The sequence below is a fragment of the Schistocerca nitens genome, chromosome 2 (genome assembly GCF_023898315.1).
Source record: "Schistocerca nitens isolate TAMUIC-IGC-003100 chromosome 2, iqSchNite1.1, whole genome shotgun sequence".
Taxonomy (NCBI): domain Eukaryota; kingdom Metazoa; phylum Arthropoda; class Insecta; order Orthoptera; family Acrididae; genus Schistocerca; species Schistocerca nitens.
Window position 1 is genome coordinate 1,155,935,563 of NC_064615.1, and position 20,996 is coordinate 1,155,956,558.

The 20,996-nt window shown below is 45.3% G+C and overlaps 1 protein-coding gene across 1 annotated transcript in view; it reads left to right on the plus strand.

The window, feature by feature from the left end:
- LOC126235607 (dehydrogenase/reductase SDR family member 11-like) overlaps positions 1 to 20,996 on the plus strand; it is a 186,033-nt gene that overhangs the window by 34,066 nt on the left and 130,971 nt on the right. Inside the window, exons 4-5 of the mRNA XM_049944318.1 lie at positions 1,450 to 1,572; positions 7,670 to 7,806. Coding sequence (XP_049800275.1) covers positions 1,450 to 1,572; positions 7,670 to 7,806 — 260 coding nt within the window. The remainder of the gene's footprint in view (positions 1 to 1,449; positions 1,573 to 7,669; positions 7,807 to 20,996) is intronic.

Here is a 20,996-nt window from a genome sequence, read left to right on the forward strand (position 1 = left end):
CACGCCTGTCGCGACATCACTGGAGGCGGGCTGCACGATGTTGGGGCGTGAGCGGAAGACGGCCTAACGGTGTGCGGGACCGTAGCCCAGCTTCATGGAGACGGTTGCGAATGGTCCTCGCCGATACCCCAGGAGCAACAGTGTCCCTAATTTGCTGGGAAGTGGCGGTGTGGTCCCCTACGGCACTGCGTAGGATCCTACGGTCTTGGCGTGCATCCGTGCGTCGCTGCGGTCCGGTCCCAGGTCGACGGGCACGTGCACCTTCCGCCGACCACTGGCGACAACATCGATGTACTGTGGAGACCTCACGCCCCACGTGTTGAGCAATTCGGCGGTACGTCCACCCGGCCTCCCGCATGCCCACTATACGTCCTCGCTCAAAGTCCGTCAACTGCACATACGGTTCACGTCTACGCGGTCGCGGCATGCTACCAGTGTTAAAGACTGCGATGGAGCTCCGTATGCCACGGCAAACTGGCTGACACTGACGGCGGCGGTGCACAAATGCTGCGCAGCTAGCGCCATTCGACGGCCAACACCGCGGTTCCTGGTGTGTCCGCTGTGCCGTGCGTGTGATCATTGCTTGTACAGCCCTCTCGCAGTGTCCGGAGCAAGTATGGTGGGTCTGACACACCGGTGTCAATGTGTTCTTTTTTCCATTTCCAGGAGTGTATTTCTGAAACGTCGCAACGTATCGAGTTCTTTTCTTAACAACTATTTCTCAACTCAGCCTACACTGCAACACCCTCAAAAGATTTTCAGACTGTATCCGACCACCCTGTATATAATCCAGAATGAGAAAGGTCCAGGTACATGCGGCGCATCACCTTCCGAATACTAAACAAATGTAAGAGGTAGCCATCGGCAAAAAAATTCATAATTACTATTTTGGAATGATAAGGACGCAGTTATTGATTTTCTGTAATGCCGCTGTTCGTAAATAGCGAGGGACACGTTCACCTTTTACAAGCATAAAGTCGTCACTACCACGAAGAGATTACACAAGAACACGGAAGCGGTTCCAATTCACAATGGTAATGCCAAACCGCACGAATCTTTGGCAGATAATCTGGCACCTTCTTAGACTGGATCAAGATCTCTTACGCTTCGCACAGTGCAGATGTGACACCCTCCGACTTCTACAGGTTGGACCCGTGGAAGACAGTCTTCAGCGTCTCAAATTGATAATACTGGTGACATAAAGTGGCTGTGAAGACGTAGATACCACATTGTGCACTCGACTTCTTGCGACGAGGATTACAGAATAAGCTTAAACGACGATGCTCTGTCACTACACACAAAATTGTTCTGAGTAGCTTCATTGTATACAGGGTCAGTAACTTTAATAGCGTAAGCAATTCGAATGATGTGTCGGTACACAGGGTTTCACTGCAGTCCTCGTCCTTCGCTTTATGGCTGACTTATGATGGCGGCATGCTGTGTTCCCAGCTGGACAGACAGCCGAGTGGCGGCACACACTGGACGTCAACGTCCTGGGGCTGTCCGTCTGCACGAGGGAGGCCGTCCAGAGCATGCTGGACAGGGGGGTCGACGACGGCTTCGTCATCCACATATGCAGCTAGACCTCAAAGCGTTTATAGCGATACTTTTTCGTCTTGTGAGTCTGTATAGAGGTATTCTTAAAAATACAGCCATTCAGCATGTGACTGTCAGGGAAGATGCTTTATTGGGCTTCTTAGCTTCCGATAAACGTCGACATCAGCTACCGTGTGAGAATCATTCTTTCGGGTACATCAAAACCGCCCTATGCTCGAATTCTGCACTGACACCTGCGATAGCTCTGACATGATGATCATTTCGTGAGATACCTTAGGGAGGAAGTAATAAGTTTCTTGACAGTTCTTGGATTACAGTACTCCTCTTCATCATGTAGCAAATGTATGTAGCAATGTACAATGAGATTGGTTCAGCCGGCCGGTGTGGCCGTGCGGTTCTAGACGCTTCAGTCTGGAACCGCGTGACCGCTACGGTCGCAGGATCGAATCCTGCCTCGGACATGGATGTGTGTGATGTCCTTAGGTTAGTTAGGTTTAAGTAGTTCTAAGTTCTAGGGGACTGATGACCACAGATGTTAAGTCCCATAGTGCTCAGAGCCATTTGAACCATTTTTTTTTTAGATTGGTTCAGAATTCTCCAGTGCCGTGCTGTTTATTGCGATTCTCAAGGAATAATCCACATAGATTAGGTGGGAAAACGTAGAACCGAACCTGAACCTTATTATACTTCATTCCTGGATCGTTTTACACTTGTGTTGGCTGAAGGAAAACCTAGGCTGGCACACAAAAAAGTGCTCTTTCACCAGTACAATTCTCCATCCCACACATCAGTGATAATGGTGTAACTGGGCTTTGAACTGCTTCCTCATTTGCTTTGCACACGAAGCTCAGCACCAAGTTACTTTTTTCGGTACCCTAACTGGAAAGTTTGGTTTGCTGGGGAGGAATTTTCAACAAATGAAAACGTTGCAGCCGCAGTCAACGAGTATTTCGAAGAGTCTGACAGAACCTATTTCTATTGATGGGATGAAACAGCTGGCAGATCGCTGGACCAAGTGTGTTTCCCTCATAGGAGACAACGTCTAGAAGTAAGGTGAGTTGTTTATCGAGCAACTTTTTTCCATGATTTTTCACTACACTTAGTAAACCAACTTCGTATTACCACACAGCTTAAAATAAATTGTTGCATTACGCCTCATTTGACGCCAGCTGTTTGGTTGCAGATATTTGTAATCTTGTACTCTGGTTTTTCTTTTTTTTTTAGACCTATCATAACTATTTCGGTTTTTTACGTTCACCAAATTATCAGAGCAGAAAAATGTACATCTTTAAATATACTTTTTTCAGGATTTGTAGATTATCTACCCAGCTATATAACTAGAAACGATTTTTCGTGGTATAAAAATTGAATATTGCTTTGAAAAACCACAAGCAATGTCATCTAGTAAGTACACTCTTGCAAATTTTCGTGCAGGGTTATAAACGTGCGTGATACTTTTCCTGTTAGGCTTAGCTTTACACCTCATTTAGCTTTCATTTTTAGAAGACTAGCTACTTTCTTTACAATTCGGACAGTACAATTTCAGGTGATGATATCACTGTGTACTGTCGTTGAAAAATAATAAAATGATTTCCGTTTTCCGAATACTCTTTTCTCGAAGTATTGGTACATATTTATAGCTGCTAAAAGAACAAACACTACCTCACTTGTTACAAACAGTGTAGTGTTTACCCATCTTAAGATAACACTAGAAGATTTGTAGTTGGTGCAAAATTGAACAACTGCGCAATTTACAAAATATCCATTAAGATTATGTTTTGTTGTTGTTGGGCGTAATCGTTGCCGAATTTCCAATCAAAGTCTCACGTTTCGAGAATGGCTAGAAGTTCTTGTATTTTTGCGTGTTTATTAACGAACATGAAAGCTGGCTCTTATCTCCACAGTCTACACTGGTGTCCAAAATTAAAGCAACAAACCACTATTTTCCCGTCCTGTGCCTAATTCACGATATAATCATACAAAATGTCGACAGATGTCCGTACAATCATGATCTGCATAAAAGATAGCATTCCGGTCAACGGACAAGCACGCCAACGATGACGTCAGAGCACCCATCAAACGAGGTAGTATTTGTCGATTAGTCCAACATCTACGGTCGTGGTGTACACTGCCACAGACGGTGCAATGCGGCACAGAGAAGTCGCCAATCAGACTCTCTGCAGTGGAGAGGCGTACAAAGAATGGAAGCAGGGCAGTCGCAAACTAATGTACCCCGATGGCTTAATGTGAATCGTTCTCTTGTTTACAGAGATCGAAACTGTATCCCGATGATCAGGGCGGGGCCGACCACGTGTAATTTCGGAAAGAGAGAACCATTATTTGGCTGTAAGAGCACGACGGACCGCCTTAGTAGCGCATGGCAGCTGGCGTCTCACATCGCTGCACCCGCTGGACGCGTTGTAGCGAGGCAAACGCTGTGTAGAAGGCTACAGCACAGAAGCCTTTACTGTCTGACATCTGCTGTATGTGTACCTCTGACGCGTCTTCTCAGAAGGGCCATCAACATGCCACAGTGGGCCAATGTTCTTTGCACAGATGAGTCCCCTTTTGGTCTGGAGAGTGATTATCGACGCAGACGCATCTGATGGGAGCGCAGAACGCATTTTCGGAATCCAAACATTGAGGAAAGACAGCGGTATCGAGGAGGATTCCTAATTGTGTGGGCAGGGATTACGTTGACTACTCGAACATCTCTTCATTAAATTGTACGACTGAACAGGCAATGTTTATCTGATGTCAGTTATCGCGACGAGAACTTGGGACCTCATGTGCAGTTCTTGCGAGGTGCTGTGGGCCCATACCTCGCACTGATGGATCACAATGCTCGACCTTTAAAGCACGGATGACTGATATTCTTTTGGAAGCGGATAATACTGCTCGCTCCCCCCATTTGAATCCCATCGAACATGTCTGGCGTGCGCTAGGAAGACAGGTTGTATCACTTCAGCATCCCCCAACCACTCTCCAAAGCTTCCGAGCAGCTCTACAGGAAAAATTGGCGTTATTGCCTCAACATGAGACTGATGACATCATTCACAGCATCACCACTCTTAGTCAGACATATATTGCTGCCAGAGGTGGTAACACCCCATGCTAAGTACATTGACCAGTTGTCGGAATGTGTGTGAAAATGCATTAAGTTGGAAAAAACGAAGAACATCTTTGTCTACCGTTATAAATGCTGCAGTTGTTTACGTTCTATATTTTTTACGTTGTTTCTACTTTACTGTCACCTGTTTATATTGTTTTGTTGCAAAATTAACGCAATCTTGCACTATTTCCGTTTGTTGCTTGAATTTTGGACACCGGTGTAGATAAGACGTTTGATTGTCAGAAGAAAATATTTGCATTATATCCGGTTTTCCCGATTGAAGGAATAGTTACAACGGGTTTATTTTCACTTTCCTTTAAAAGACGGCGTCTGTGAAAGTAATGTAGCATTCTGTTACTATGTGGAATTCTCGTGCATCTAAGGAAAGACGAAAATTCGCATTGTGCGAGACGGTGTAGTGGATTAAAAAAGGCGGAGTTGTGGATTTCAGACCCCCGTCCAGCGATACCCATGAAAATTTCCTGTGGTTTCTTTGTTTATGTTAAGGCCCAAGCCAGAATATTTCCTTCAGGGTCACCACCGTTGATTTCCTAACATGATCATTGTTAAACTGAACTGTGTTTGTCCCTAGTAACCCCGATATCGACGGAGCATTAAAACTTCTTCGCTTAGGCCTGGCGAAGTGCATGACAGATGGTTTCAGGTCCGCAACATAGAGAAGAGGCACCGTATCTGTCCTGTGTAGGACCATTTAGCGAAAAAGAAAAAAAAAACTCATGTTATACTTTTTTGTGTTCACTCGAACTATAGAAACGAAGGCACTCAGTTATTGTAACCTACAGATCTTCATAACCTACTCTCTGTAGAGCTCCATGCATTTTGCTATATCTGTGTACTAACGCATCATGTGCCCAAACCACTGCCCAGTAGTGCTAAATACTGTCACTTGCTCACTGTTACGACCAACAACATGCTGCAGAGTTGAAACTAACATTAGTAATACTCATCAACGAAAAATTCCGCGGAGGAACTAAATGTACAGCACATCTGGTGTATCAGTTCCTGCACATGTCGAATCTATCAAACATTCTCCTCACACGTAACCCCCTGTTTCATTCCTATGCTTGGTAGGGAGGAACCTGGAAATTCTTCAATATCACACTGAAGTTTATGTATTTTAAGGATAGAAAATAATGATAAATACAGACTTGTGTTCATAAGGGTCCTGTCACTTCAGTGCCAGTACTATCCCTTCTAATTTCGTGTGATTATGTGTGATAGCAGTAAATGACGTGTTGGCAACGGTGTGGTATCGCCGAATAAGTGAATTAAATTAGCCTTGCCAATGACAGTCCCCAGCTGCGGTAGTCCCCAAGCTGTGACGATACTCCACTCTAAATTGACCAAGATCGGTGACTGGAGTCTAATTCTAGGAAGAGTGGAACAATCGGGCACTCATAATACTTTTATTATAAAAACAACTACCAAAGATACAATGCAAAGTGAACATTCACTGAGACAGAACGTTAACTCCAACTCACTAACCTAAATTGGCGATTCGCAAATCGTTCATGACGTGACTCGAAATCGCGTCCCCGCTAATACGACGGAAACACTTAAGCGGCTGATACTGATTAACATGGAAGTTACGAAAGCCTCTACCCTTACTGGCACTGACAATGAACGACACTGCGATCAAAGAAATGGAACTTAACACACGTACTGTTAAAAGAGTTCCTACGTGCCGAGCCGTGGTGTGTGTATCGATGAATTCAATTCTGTGAAGAACAATTCTGCAGCGATTATCTGGGAACTGCTGCCACTGGTCGCAGAGACAAAGTGCGTTGCGTAGCTGAAAATTCTGACTACACAGAGGACGTCAAATGGCGTCTGCAACCTCCTGGAGTCGAGGCCACTTCCGTCTAATGCTGGACACGAATTAAGAATTCTACTTCCTTATAAGCCAGGAGCAGAGACATTTCATAAATGTAAGGTCGTAAAGAAGCACTCTGTAGTGACTTCGTCTCCCCGAAGGAGCACAGGTACGTACCTCTGCTCACAGAGAGACGAATGATGGAGTTCCTACTGGCAACATCAGCACATTAGAATCTAATGCTGAGACAGTTCTCTGACGCCTCGCCAGCAATGTCTCAAAACGGTATCCACCTAAGTTTTTCACCCACCGACACTCACCAGAGAGCTCTCAAAATCGCTTTGTAGCCAAATATATCCTACCGACACCACCAAGTGGCGCCCCCCGCCAGAAGCGTCCAGTTAGTAAACCTCCCGTCGTTAGTCTGTATTCTCCTTACAGCCAATCACAGCCCCCACTACAAACTGAGTACCTTCCACTCTACACATCAAGAAGCTATCAGTCAACCTCTTACAGCTCATGTTTAGCTCAATAGAAACTTCTAGAACATATTATGACCCCTCCTCCATCTGCAATTGAACTAACCAAATTCGTTTCTGTGTCTTTTAGCAGGAATGTGGCTTGGCCTTCTCATAAAAACTTCTTTCGGCCGTTAGCACGCATTTGCGGCAGGCATTCCACGTACAAAAGGCTGTTCATGGCACTCTCTACAATCTCATGCTTTCAGCATCATCTTGCCTAAGCCTGCTAAGCGACCACAGCCAATCACGAGAAGCTCTTTTCCACTGGCCTCAGGATGAGGCGACAGTCTTGGGCTGTAAACTACCAGCATTCTCCTTTTTAGATCCATGAAACTGGCTTCCCAGCAGCCCTTGTTCCATGTCGATCACAGGGACCATGAAGTCCCACTTTCGTCTTTCTGTCAGAAAATTACTCTCTCAGTTTGCATCTCCACAGAAATGTTAGTATGAGGCTACCCAGTATCAACCAAGAAACGATTAATTATTCGATAGCTCCCGCCCCCTAAAAAATGCGATCCCCTACTAAGTAAATGAAATACGAATTGTCAAAATTATTCATGTTTGGTGGTTAAATCTTGCCGACTTACACAGTGTATAATCTGTATCCATATAGTACAGGCAGTACAAGTTTGTTTCTTTCTCTTGTTTCCAGTATAGCTGGCCACATCATGCCATTCGATCCATTGTGCTCGATGTACCACGCCAGCAAACATGCTGTCAGGGCTCTGCTTGAAGGACTGAGGAAGGACCTGGTTGCCAGGAACAGCAAGATACGGTGTGGGGTGAGTTTCAAATGCATTATGTTGTTACGTTTCGAAGCCTCCGAGCAGGACTGGTGTTTCATAATTTTGTGATTACGTAAATACACTTTTCAATCATACAGAGTTTTCCAGTCTGGTAAACACACAGTTCAAACAAGTATATATAAATTGCAGGGAAGGGAATGGATTGAACAGAACGTTAAAAAGCAAATTATAAGTATCCAGGCTTCGTGATAGAAATAGGAAGTTAATTAAAGAAACCATTGCTAACACAATCTCACAGACGAATTCTCCAGTATGGAGCAGACTGTGTGCCCCTCTTAAACTTGCTGTCTGTCTGATACAGTGCTCCGAGTTTTTGACTCCAACCTGAAACCTTGACTTCGGCAGCAGAGCTCCTACTGGCTGACTTACTCACACAGAACTCGTCTTCTTACTTCCGCAGTCGCTCTGCCTCCCTTCACTCCGTCCCGCGCTCCAACCTTCACAGAAGCTCTCCATGGGCACCTTGGTTCACTGTCCTTCTTGAAAGAATGAATATGGGAAGAAATGCAATGAAGTAATCCCCTGTTGTCGCATTTATCTAGTATATAAGACTTTCAAATATTAAAGTCGTGTAACAGTAATTGTTTATTCCGTTCTTGGATTCCACAAATAATCCGAATTTTCAGGCCTAGTACGATAAAGACGCTGCTCAGCAATTAGACTTGCAGCGAGGAATTGACCATTTTACCTGCCATGCTGAAATCAGTCGTGCATGAAGGCGAAGGTGTGCCGACATGACTTGTCAGTTTGCAGTTGAGGCTGCGTGGTGCCGCGTGGCTGTTGACAGACATCTGGTGGCTTTTATCTTCGTATTTCTCTGTAGCCGGCCGCGGCTTTACAAGCAACACTGAGAACAGTTCAATACACATCATGTGCGATGTTTTCTCAGTAATCGTTCTGCAGGAGAAACGGTCACTCGACATTGGCACAGAGCTGCTGTCCCATCCAAATCGATCGTTTCCTGTCTCCCAGAGTACATATGGTGAATTTTATCTGCAGTAATTTAACTGAATGGGTGATATCCAAGCTATATTTTTGCAGTTCTAGGTCAGGTAACAAGAACACAGTCGGAAAAGTGGACTGAAAGAAGAACCATACGACACTGAAAGGAAGCTGAGAATGTCACAAAATGACAGCAGATCTTTGGATGAATGCAAGACTCAATCAGAACTGAATAGGAGACAGACTGAAATGTTCCCTGAACGCTAAATCAGAGTGCCCACTCTGAAACACAGTCACCTCTTCACTTTCAATGCCCTCAGATCCAACAATTCCATCCCCTCGAAGGCCCGTGCTCAGGAGTTTTCTTCTTCTTCCCCCCAATACTGTTTTTGATGGCACTGAATTTCCCATAGTTCACCATGTTAATGGTGGGCTCATTTCCACATTAGCACAATAAACGGCAGAAATTAAGTAGCTCCACCCTGTCATTCGACGTTACAGGCTGCCAACCACTTCGATCCCACTCCAGAGAATCACTCCACGGCGACCAGTATCGAGACAAGATGTTCCCATGGCAGTCTCAATAAACTCGAGGCACCAATCACAGTCTGCATCAAGTTCCCTACATACTCACACACCAGCTTTTCGTGAATGCGTCCAGGTTTCTGTTCTGTGCATTGAAGAGTCGCCAACATGGCACCAGCTCAACAGAAGGTCCGTTAGTTTCTACTGGGGAGGCCTTTAAGGTTCCCACAAACGTTTATCTGGTACTTGAAAATTCGGTGTCATCCATTAGCTGTCTCAGCCTTCTAATGGGATACTTATTTCAGAGTGAAGTGAAACACAACTACCAGTTTTCAGTGACTGCCGGGGAAGTCCTGAAAGTCCTGATAATAAAGCGTCGCTTAACTGGAAGCCTATTCCTCAGAGCGTTGCATAATTTTTAGTACACACAAGAGGTCGTCACTTCATCGCTATTCAGATGTACTTCTCTGTAATTACATCTGTAATACATTACATAGAATAAAAGGAACCTCATTGTTGTAAATATTTTATCAACTTATCTTCAAAGCTAAATGCTTCGTGGGATGATAATCATTGAACATCTTTTAGTAAATGAAGTCTGGTTTGCTGCATTCTTTCTATTTCACATCACGTTATATCTAACTGTAAACGGCATGGATTCACGTATTTTACATACCACTTCGCTATGTTCCAAAGTCCTTTTCCCTCTCAGCTCCTGTCTATTCTCTACAGTTGGTGTTTTTATGCTTTTGTTTCCTAACAGGGAAACTGCTGTGTGTGTGTGTGTGTGTGTGTGTGTGTGTGTGTGTGTGTGTGTGTGTGCGTGTGAGAGAGAGAGAGAGAGAGAGCAAATCGCTTGCTAACTATCTGAAAGAAGTGTTCTAAAATACTGATATAGAAGCGTCTACTGCTATCCTACTTCTGAACACAAACAAATCCTTGCAAATTACTTTTCTTATGTATGACATTCTGATTAATTTAAAACGTACCTGACTGTCTGTAAATTAGATTGTATATAAATAATGGTCCACCTGAAAATTCAAGAGATCTTTATCATGAGCAATCTACACTTCTGGAAATTGAAATAAGAACACCGTGAATTCATTGTCCCAGGAAGGGGAAACTTTATTGACACATTCCTGGGGTCAGATACATCACATGATCACACTGACAGAACCACAGGCACATAGACACAGGCAACAGAGCATGCACAATGTCGGCACTAGTACAGTGTATATCCACCTTTCGCAGCAATGCAGGCTGCTATTCTCCCATGGAGACGATCGTAGAGATGCTGGATGTAGTCCTGTGGAACGGCTTGCCATGCCATTTCCACCTGGCGCCTCAGTTGGACCAGCGTTCGTGCTGGACGTGCAGACCGCGTGAGACGACGCTTCATCCAGTCCCAAACATGCTCAATGGGGGACAGATCCGGAGATCTTGCTGGCCAGGGTAGTTGACTTACACCTTCTAGAGCACGTTGGGTGGCACGGGATACATGCGGACGTGCATTTTCCTGTTGGAACAGCAAGTTCCCTTGCCGGTCTAGGAATGGTAGAACGATGGGTTCGATGACGGTTTGGATGTACCGTGCACTACTCAGTGTCCCCTCGACGATCACCAGTGGTGTACGGCCAGTGTAGGAGATCGCTCGCCACACCATGATGCCGGGTGTTGGCCCTGTGTGCCTCGGTCGTATGCAGTCCTGATTGTGGCGCTCACCTGCACGGCGCCAAACACGCATACGACCATCATTGGCACCGAGGCAGAAGCGACTCTCATCGCTGAAGACGACACGTCTCCATTCGTCCCTCCATTCACGCCTGTCGCGACACCACTGGAGGCGGGCTGCACGATGTTGAGGCGTGAGCGGAAGACGGCCTAACGGTGTGCGGGACCGTAGCCCAGCTTCATGGAGACGGTTGCGAATGGTCCTCGCCGATACCCCAGGAGCAACAGTGTCCCTAATTTGCTGGGAAGTGGCGGTGCGGTCCCCTACGGCACTGCGTAGGATCCTACGGTCTTGGCGTGCATCCGTGCGTCGCTGCGGTCCGGTCCCAGGTCGACGGGCACGTGCACCTTCCGCCGACCACTGGCGACAACATCGATGTACTGTGGAGACCTCACGCCCCACGTGTTGAGCAATTCGGCGGTACGTCCACCCGGCCTCCCGCATGCCCACTATACGCCCTCGCTCAAAGTCCGTCAACTGCACATACGGTTCACGTCCACGCTGTCGCGGCATGCTACCAGTGTTAAAGACTGCGATGGAGCTCCGTATGCCACGGCAAACTGGCTGACACTGACGGCGGCGGTGCACAAATGCTGCGCAGCTAGCGTCATTCGACGGCCAACACCGCGGTTCCTGGTGTGTCCGCTGTGCCGTGCGTGTGATCATTGCTTGTACAGCCCTCTCGCAGTGTCCGGAGCAAGTATGGTGGGTCTGACACACCGGTGTCAATGTGTTCTTTTTTCCATTTCCAGGATTGTATCTTACACAATGGTTAACCGTTACGTAATGTAAATATGTCCCTATTAGGAAACTGCAGCTGATGAATTTATATGAAAGTCTGTAAATCAAAACTTGATCTTAATTCCCTCTCAAAATGTTCGTTTAGGCTCTACAGTTGTTCCTTATTTGGCAACGGGTAACTCGGCATTGCTCTGACTGCACTGCAAAAATGATGAGTTGAAATTGTTGTGTTGGCAGAAGAGCCAACACCGTGTTACGATTGGAGGCCGAAATGCACGCGTATTAGCTCACTCAGGCTGGCGTGAGGAGGAGGAGATTAGTGTTTAACGTCCCGGCGACAAGGAGGTCATTAGAGTCAGAGCGCAAGCTCGGGTGATGGAAGGATGGGGAAGGAAATCGGCCGTGCCCTTTCAAAGGAGCCGGCCGAAGTGGCCGCGCGGTTCTGGCGCTGCAGTCTGGAACCGCGAGACCGCTACGGTCGCAGGTTCGAATCCTGCCTCGGGCATGGATGTGTGTGATGTCCTTAGGTTAGTTAGGTTTAACTAGTTCTAAGTTCTAGGGGACTAATGACCTCAGCAGTTGAGTCCCATAGTGCTCAGAGCCATTTGAACCATTTGAACCTTTCAAAGGAACCATCCCGGCATTTGCCTGAAGCGATTTAGGGAAATCACGGAAAACCTAAATCAGGATGGCCTGAGACGGGATTGAACCGTCGTCCTCCCGAATGCGAGTCCAGTGTGCTAACCACTGCGCCACCTCGCTCGGTGGCGTGAGGAGGGAAGGACTACACCGACGTGAGGTCTGGTACATGACAAGGAATTAGAATTCAGAAAGTGGACGTAATTAGTTTCATACTTAACTTTAATCCATTAATAATGAACGTCGCTCTTGACGGTACATGAGTCACAATATTATCTGTACAGAAGACATAGTAACTGAATATGGCGCCTTGCTAGGTCGTAGCAAATGACGTAGCTGAAGGCTATGCTAAACTGTCGTCTCTGCAAATGAGAGCGTATGTAGACAGTGAACCCTCGCTAGTAAAGACGGCTGTACAACTGGGGCGAGTGCTAGGGAGTCTCTAGACTAGACCTGCCGTGTGGCGGCGCTCGGTCTCCAATCACTGCTAGGGGCGACGCGCGGGTCCGACGTATACCAGCGGACCGCGGCCGATTTTAAGGCTACCACCTAGCAAGTGTGGTGTCTGGCGGTGACACCACAGAAATAAATCACTGCACAGCAGTTTGCCTGTTCATATTACTAGTCAGACTGTTTTTTGCTAATTAAAATTTTCTTCCTTTTTAAAAAAAAAAAAAAAATAGGATTACCCGTCCATGCAACAGTGAAAGGCGTGACGTCGCAGGTCTTGTCTAATCTAACTATCACTTAATAGTGAGAATAAGCTCCATGAAATATTTATAAATGAGTAGGGAAGTATTTTGAAACTAAACAGGGTGAGTCACTATCTATTGTCACCTAGAATAATTCCGAAAGTATGATAGTAGCTGAAAAGTTTGTGGCACAAATGTTGCATGGGACAACGGGGGCTATGCTACGACGTTGTTGTCTTGCTGCTAGGTGGGGTCGTGTCAGAGATATGAAAGTCAACTTTGTTTTTCAAAAGGGGGTGCTATAGTTTGGTACTTAATTTCTGATAGCGGCTATCGAGACGAATCCAATGGTGTTTAAGAGTAATGTCTTTGAAGGTCAACGAAGGTCACAAAGGTGGCATGAACATCCATTTACAGAAGGTGTACGAAGTGGTGACCATTGGTATCAATGCAGTGCTACAATTTTCTTATCATGGATTGAGTGGTGTTCCTTATCACTTTGGCACTTACCGAAGCGCATGCTCTGACAATTCTATGTCGAATATTGCGCAAATATTAAATATACGCCGAACACGGCGTATCAATCTAAAGTACCATTCACATGTAAACACCATTCGGCGGTTTCGCAATACAACACTGATAGGAACGGTAAGACTAGTATCGTCGAATCAAGCGAATGTGAATGATGTATTCCTTCGTAGAACAAATCTATATGCTTCTCACTTATAGAAAATGCCAACGAAATTCAGTGAGAGCTAGAGACTTATACGCTGAAGTATATCGTCCTCATACCCACCCTGCATGTCGTACATTTAAATATGTGTGTGATTAATTGCGAACAACTGGATTTTTAACGTATCGGAAACGTATCTGTCAAAGGAAAGTTACTAACGAGGAAACGGAAATTGGTATTCTTGCCACTGTAGTTCTAGATCCTTGGGTCAGTTCGTGTCAAATCGAAAGGGAATCTTGCATGAGCCAGAGTAGTGTTGTTCGTGTTCTGCATCGCCATAAATACCATTCTCCTCGATGAATTAACTGGTACAGATTGTATGCGTCGCATTGAATTCTGCCGATGGGTGAAACTCCCTGATTAAGTCCGCAGGACAGAACAGGTAGTTGGAATTGTGGAAAGGATCCAAAAGAGGGTTGTCAGTTACAGTCAAACACATATATCTTTATTTAGTTGTCCAAACAATACAGCAAAAATTTTTTGGACATAATTATCAGCTGAATAGGCCACACTGTTTTATGCTTCAAGTGCACAAGCACTTAAATTTAAAAACGGCTGAAAAGCATTGACTTAAAATTCAGACTCAAAACAGAATATTTAGAAGGCAAAAGGCCTCACGTAAGTAAGTTCTATGACTTGGCTGAAGGCTCAACAAATCTAACACTCGAAAGGCAAACAAGTATAATTTAAAAACGGCTAAAGGCCCATGATTTAAGATACTTTTTTTTAAAAGAACACATATCTTGAATTAGGCTGAAGGCCCCACACAGTCTGATCATAGAAAGACAAGAACTTGAATTTAAAAATGGCTGAAGGCCGATTACTTAAAACAACTAAAATAATTTTTAGTAGGCAGAAGGCCCAAAGCTTTATCTTTAAACAATATTTTACACAGGTTGAAAGCCCAAACAATCTAAAATTTAACAGGTAAGGAACTTAAATTTTAAAGCGGATGAAAGCCCATTATTGAAAAACACAACTACAATAAATTTTCAAAAGGCAGAACGCCCAATGCTTCATCCAAAAAAAATATTTTAAATGCGGCTGAAGGTCCAAACCATGCAAGACTTGGCAAGTAAGGAACTTTCAATTTCAAAGAGGCTGAAGGCCCATTATTTAAAACCCAACTAAATGCATACATATTCAAACCATCGCCTGTAAGCCATTAAAATACACAATCAAACACCAATAAGAAAAGGCAGTACAGCCAGCGGCGCTCAGACGTTTCCGGGGGTCGGTCTGCACTTGGAATATTAACATTCGCAAAGGGGAGACAGGTAGTCGGCCCAAATATATCCGATCCTCCGGCAACCCGACCAAGAGACAGTCAACGGACCCACTGACAAGACGACTTGATTTCCACCCGACCAGTGCACAAGGAACTCCAAAGCCGAACGTAAAAGGCGTAGCCACCCACAAGCCAGTACGCATAAGCTGTCAAAACTACACTCACGAGTTGGACAGCGACAACATGGTGAGGAGAGGATACTGCCTGAATTTTACGTCAGCGACCAGGGCAAGTAACCGGAACGCTAATGGCCACAAATCATGAAATTCCGCTGGTGCACTTGGACTTCAAATAACCAAAATACAGTTAAACTCCACCAGACGGTGGCCAAACTTTCGCCAACTCGGATACTCGCTGTTGCTCATGGGAATACCCCCAACAGCCAACCATGAAAACCAACGGCTCAGTGTGAAAAGTCAGACTTCGGTAATTAAATCACCACATAACTATAATGTCCTGGGTCAGTGAGCCACGAACCCTGTAGCAATTGGAACAGCTCCCACACACTCCGACACTGCGTAGAGATGGCCAGCGGCCCCGACATGCTGCGCCGCACGGAGATTTCCTGGCTGATCCACACCAACTGACCGACTGCCGCACATCGACTAGTCGGAAACTATAAGCACCAGACCAAAGATAGTACAAGGTGCGAATATCGATACAAACCACTGCTGCCACATGTAGAAAGAGGAAGAACCACGCCATAACCACAATAATCACGGGAAACCAAACTCATAGTAACAGTCAAGGTTTAAACCAACGCATAAGCTCAATGGGCTCAGCTTCAGATTCAGAGGGATGACATATTTATTAATTTGATTTTTTTTTAGTGACGAGGCTACATTCACGAACCATGGTAATGTTTATCTGCATAACATGCATTATTGGCCAACTGAAAATCCATGTTGGCTGCGGCAAGTTGCACACCAAAAACCGTGGTCGATGAGTATGTGGTGTGGGATTCTGAAGGACAGAATTATTGGACCCTGTTTCATCGAAGGAAATCTTAATGGTAGGAAGTACACCACATTCCTACAAGAGACATTAGGTCTGTTATTGGAAGAAATACCTTTAGGAACAAGGAATGGAATGTCGTATCAACACGATTGGTATTTGGCACATTTTTGCTGATGGCTAGAAATGAGTTGCAGAGACCATTCCCAAATCCTAGGATAGGATGCGGAGGAGATGTGTCGTGGCCAGCTCTTTCACCAGACTTGACGCCTCTGATTCGTAAAAGACATATTTCATAAAGACGTTCCAACTACACCTGCAGATATGCGACAGAGAAATGTCAGAGCATGTGCTTCGATAAGTGCCGATGTGATAAGGAAAATACCGCTCAGTCCATGATAAGAAGATTGCAGCACTGCATTGATACCAATGGTCATCGCTTCGAACACCTTCTGTAAATGGACGTTCATGCCACCTTTATGACCTTCATTGACCTTCAAAGACCTTACTGTTGCACACCATTGGATTCATCTCGATAGCCAGTATCAGAAAATAAGTACCAAACTATAGCACCCCATTTAAAAAAACAAAGTTGACTTTCATATCTCTTAAGCGTCCTACTAGCAACAAAAACCTAGCGTCATTTTATAGCCCCCGTTGTCCCATGCAGCTTTCGTCCCACAAGCTTTCCAGTTCCTATCGTACTTTTGGAGTTATTCTTGGTGGCAATAGTTAGTGACTCACCCTGTATGGAATGCTTTTAATCTCACACAAATAATTCGTACTAGCATATATTATGACATCTCTTCTGCATTCTCACACATCGTACAATTTACCTTTGTAAACGATCTTTAAATTATATTAGTTTACCACTTTTCCTTTTTAATGATATACTTCAACTACGAGCGGAGGAAGCAAACTAATTAAAATACTGGACGCAATATTGATAATCTAGAATTCCTAGTGAAATCTTATGTTATGTCTAAATCCAAAAGGTAATAATCGTCTGCACGTAGCTGCTGCAATATTCTATTCGAATATACATTTCAATGATAGCTAATTCCACTTCATATGGTATAGCCACAGGATTTTTGTATTCATTCAAAATGGTATCCAGGGCTTCCTTGTCGATCTTATCCAATATTCCTCTTTCGATCACAGTATTTCCTGTAGGAGAAGTGGTAGCTTCGCCTGGACACCATGTCTTGGCGTGACTAACTTCGACAATTTACTACGTAGATAATAACTAAATGAGCTATACATGTCTTCCCTTCACATTAAGGACTATCCCTTCTCTAATTGACCCTGACAGTCCGTTTTGTCACAGTTGTAACTACCATAATTTTATCGCAAAACGTTTCTGTAATGGGGCTAATGACATTTAAGTCCTTCTTGCTGACAAGTGTACCACTTTCAGTGTACTTTATGTTGCCAGTGACAGAAACAAGATTGTCCAGGTTCACCATTAATAACCATAAACCAAAGGGTTCGTCAGCTGGTCTTGTCCTCCTCCATAATAATCCTTGCATTTTAAGCACTTTGGAGGAAAGCATGTTGACACTTTCAACTACCACAGAAGACTGATCGGTTGTGGCTGTCAAGTCTCCTCTTATACTATTTATTGTCCACGATGACCTCACTTCTAGTCACGTGATCTTTTGCTATACAATCTAAATTTGATAGTGCTTGCAATACAGCTGTAAACTCATAGCCTAATTGCGCTATTTTGTGTGCACGGTTTCCGTGGGACGCAGGGAGGGAGGCTGAAACCCCCACGAGTGGACAGAATAGTGTAGCGCTGTATCGTAGCGTGATAGTGGGATTTGCGGCGGGGGATAGTGTGGTAAGGGCTGTACTCGTGTATTTACAGCAGAAAAACGTCAACACACTGACTGCAACAGCGATTTGTGTCTATGTTGAAAAAAAAAAAAAAAAAAAAAAAAAAAGAAGAATCGTGGTTTATCTAAAGCAGCCACACCCCTTTAGCCTTCAAGAAAACCAGAAACTGCTTGGGTATCGTGCTATAAAAAATATGATACAGATGGATGCTTGCATCTATATCTCAAATCTTACAAACTACAGATCATGTGATCATTAAATCGCCACCCGTTGTGGCCGTGCGATTCTAGGCGCTTCAGTCTGGAACAGCGTGACCGCTACGGTCGCAGGTTCGAATCCTGCCTGGGGCATGGATGTGTGTGATGTCCTTAGGTTAGTTAGGTTTAAGTAGTTCTAAGCCCTAGGGGACTGATGACCTCAGAAGTTAAGTCCCATAGTGCTCAGAGCCATCATTAAATCAAACTTTCCAAGGTGGCTCTGGATCTCTGGAGTGACATGAATGATTTCCTTCTCCGCCTGATTTACACCTATGTTGCTGCACCATTGGTTATAACGCGTTTTACTTGCGAGCGCGAATGACGTGTTGTCTTACTGGATATTTTTATGTCGTCCATTCGGGAGTCTGCCCGATGGTCAAATGGCGGTATGTTCGTATGCTCCTCCTGTGTGAACGATTTTTTGAATGTGAAATATAAAACTTTGGATTTCGTTGTGCTGTCTTCAATTGCCACACCAGACTGGTCAACAAGGGACTGAATGGAAGCCTTAGATCTGCTTAGCAGGTTCTATGCCAGATCTTTCGCTAAGGTGTGACGTTGGTAGCTGTTGTATGCTTAGCGCATAGAACTTTTCACAGACGCACTTGTCATCATTTGTGTGTCCCCTTCTGAACCTAGGGTACAGTAGCCTCTGGTTACTCAGCATCCGGGCCGGCCGAAGTGGCCGAGCGGTTCTAGGCGCTACAGTCCGGAACCACGCAACCGCTACGATCGCAGGTTCGAATCCCGCTCGAGCATGAATGTGTGTGATGTCCTTAGGTTAGTTAGGTTTAAGTAGTTCTGAGTTCTAGGGGACTGATGACCTCAGAAGTTAAGTCCCATAGTGCTCAGAGCCATCTGAACCATCAGCATCCGGCAAATTTCGTTGTTAAACCATGGTGGGTCTTTTCCATCCTTTATCCACCTACTAGGCACGCACCAGTCCAGATCACAATTTGCAGTCTGCTTAAACCTTTCCCACAATTCATCCACATCCATCTTACTGGAACTAAGTGATGCCAATTCACTGCCTAAGTGAGATTTTACTATCTGCTTACCTGCTCTATCCAGCAGAAACACTCTTCTAGCCTTCTTGACATTTGTTAACTTTCGTAGTTGGTACAATGACATCGTAACCGCTTCTCCCCGTTTGTATGCTGACATTGTCGATAAGGTGCGGCCTATTTTCTGCTACAAGGCCTAAGGATTTCCATCGCTTGTGGGCTGCCTAGCTAGCAGCTCAAGACAATTTTCAGAAAAACTCTTCAAAAGTATTTCACATGACTGACGTTTTGTAACCCCCACAATGAATGCATAGACATCCCAACCTATACTTGGCAGGTTAAAGTTGCCTCCAACTAGTATTGCTTGATCTTGGTATTTACGTAGTAAAGACCGTAGATTTTCTTTGAGTCATTCTAGAACTGTCAAAGCGGAATGGGGCGGTCGTTAAAAAGTCCAGCATTGAACATGGATTCACCTACACCTGTTATATTCGACCAGGTGACTTCACTGTTACAGTCAGCTTCGACCTCAAAAAAATGGTTTAAATGGCTCTGAGCACTATGGGACTCAACTGCTGTGGTCATAAGTCCCCTAGAACTTAGAACTACTTAAACCTAACTAACCTAAGGACATCACACACATCCATGCCCGAGGCAGGATTCGAACCTGCGACCGTAGCAGTCGCACGGTTCCGGACTGCGCGCCTAGAACCGCGAGACCACCGCGGCCGGCGCTTCGACCTCAAAAGAGACAATATTTTTGCCAACTGAAATGAACACTCCCACTCATATGGCCCATAATCTGTCTTTACGATATACGTTCCACGAGTCGCTAAATATCTCAGAGCTTTCCACTTAGGGTTTCAGCCAGCTCTCGGTCCAGAGAATAATTTGAGGCCGACAACTTTCTTGGAGCGCAGTAAATTTGGGAACTTTATTACGAATACGTCGACAGTTTACTAATAAAATTGTGACAGTCGAAATGGCTCTACTCTGAAGTCAGTTTGACTCCCCTTTCTGTGGATCTACTGACGAGTGTTCATCAGAGACCTTAGCCCACCATCTAGCTAAAAAACTCTCATGTGAACTCCACAAGTACTCTGCTGAGCAACTGCTTCCTTTGTGTTGTGCACCCCTGACCCGTTAAGGAGTGTCCTACAAATCCCCACACAATAACGCAGGTCTAGAAATCTGCAGCCAAGATCGTCACAGAGTCGACGAAGAATTTGGTTGAGATCCCCCACTCGGCTCCAAACTAAAGAATACCGACCAGCTCTGGGAACGATGTTGCAAATTGCTAGCTCTGCTTGCACCCCACACACGAGTCCAGCAGTTTCCACCATCCCCGCCAGATGGCTGTACGAACTGAGGATCGCTTCATGATCCATGCGACAGGCATCGCTGGTGCTGACGTGAGCCACAACTTGCAGGCGATTGCAACATCACGCTCTGTAGCCACAGGCAAGGCCGCCTCCAGATCTCGGATGAGGACGCCCCAGCAGACATACAGAGGGCACATTGGCTTTCTTTCCAGCCCTGAACGCTATCTGTCGAATGGGCTCCATAACGCGCCTAACATTACAGCTCCCAATAACCAATAAACAGCTCCCCCTGCTCGGGCACTCCTGAAGGAGCGTCCACCTGTCCACTCACAGGGTGAATGGGCGAGGCCAGGCTGCCAGTCTCCACATAGGCCCTTCACCTCATGCGACGTGACAGCGTGACTACCCGCCACTCACCCTCTGTGACGGCGAAACAGAGCCCATGGGCTGAACAAGTGACACCTGAGGTGTCCCATGTGAAGTGCAAGACTCGTAATG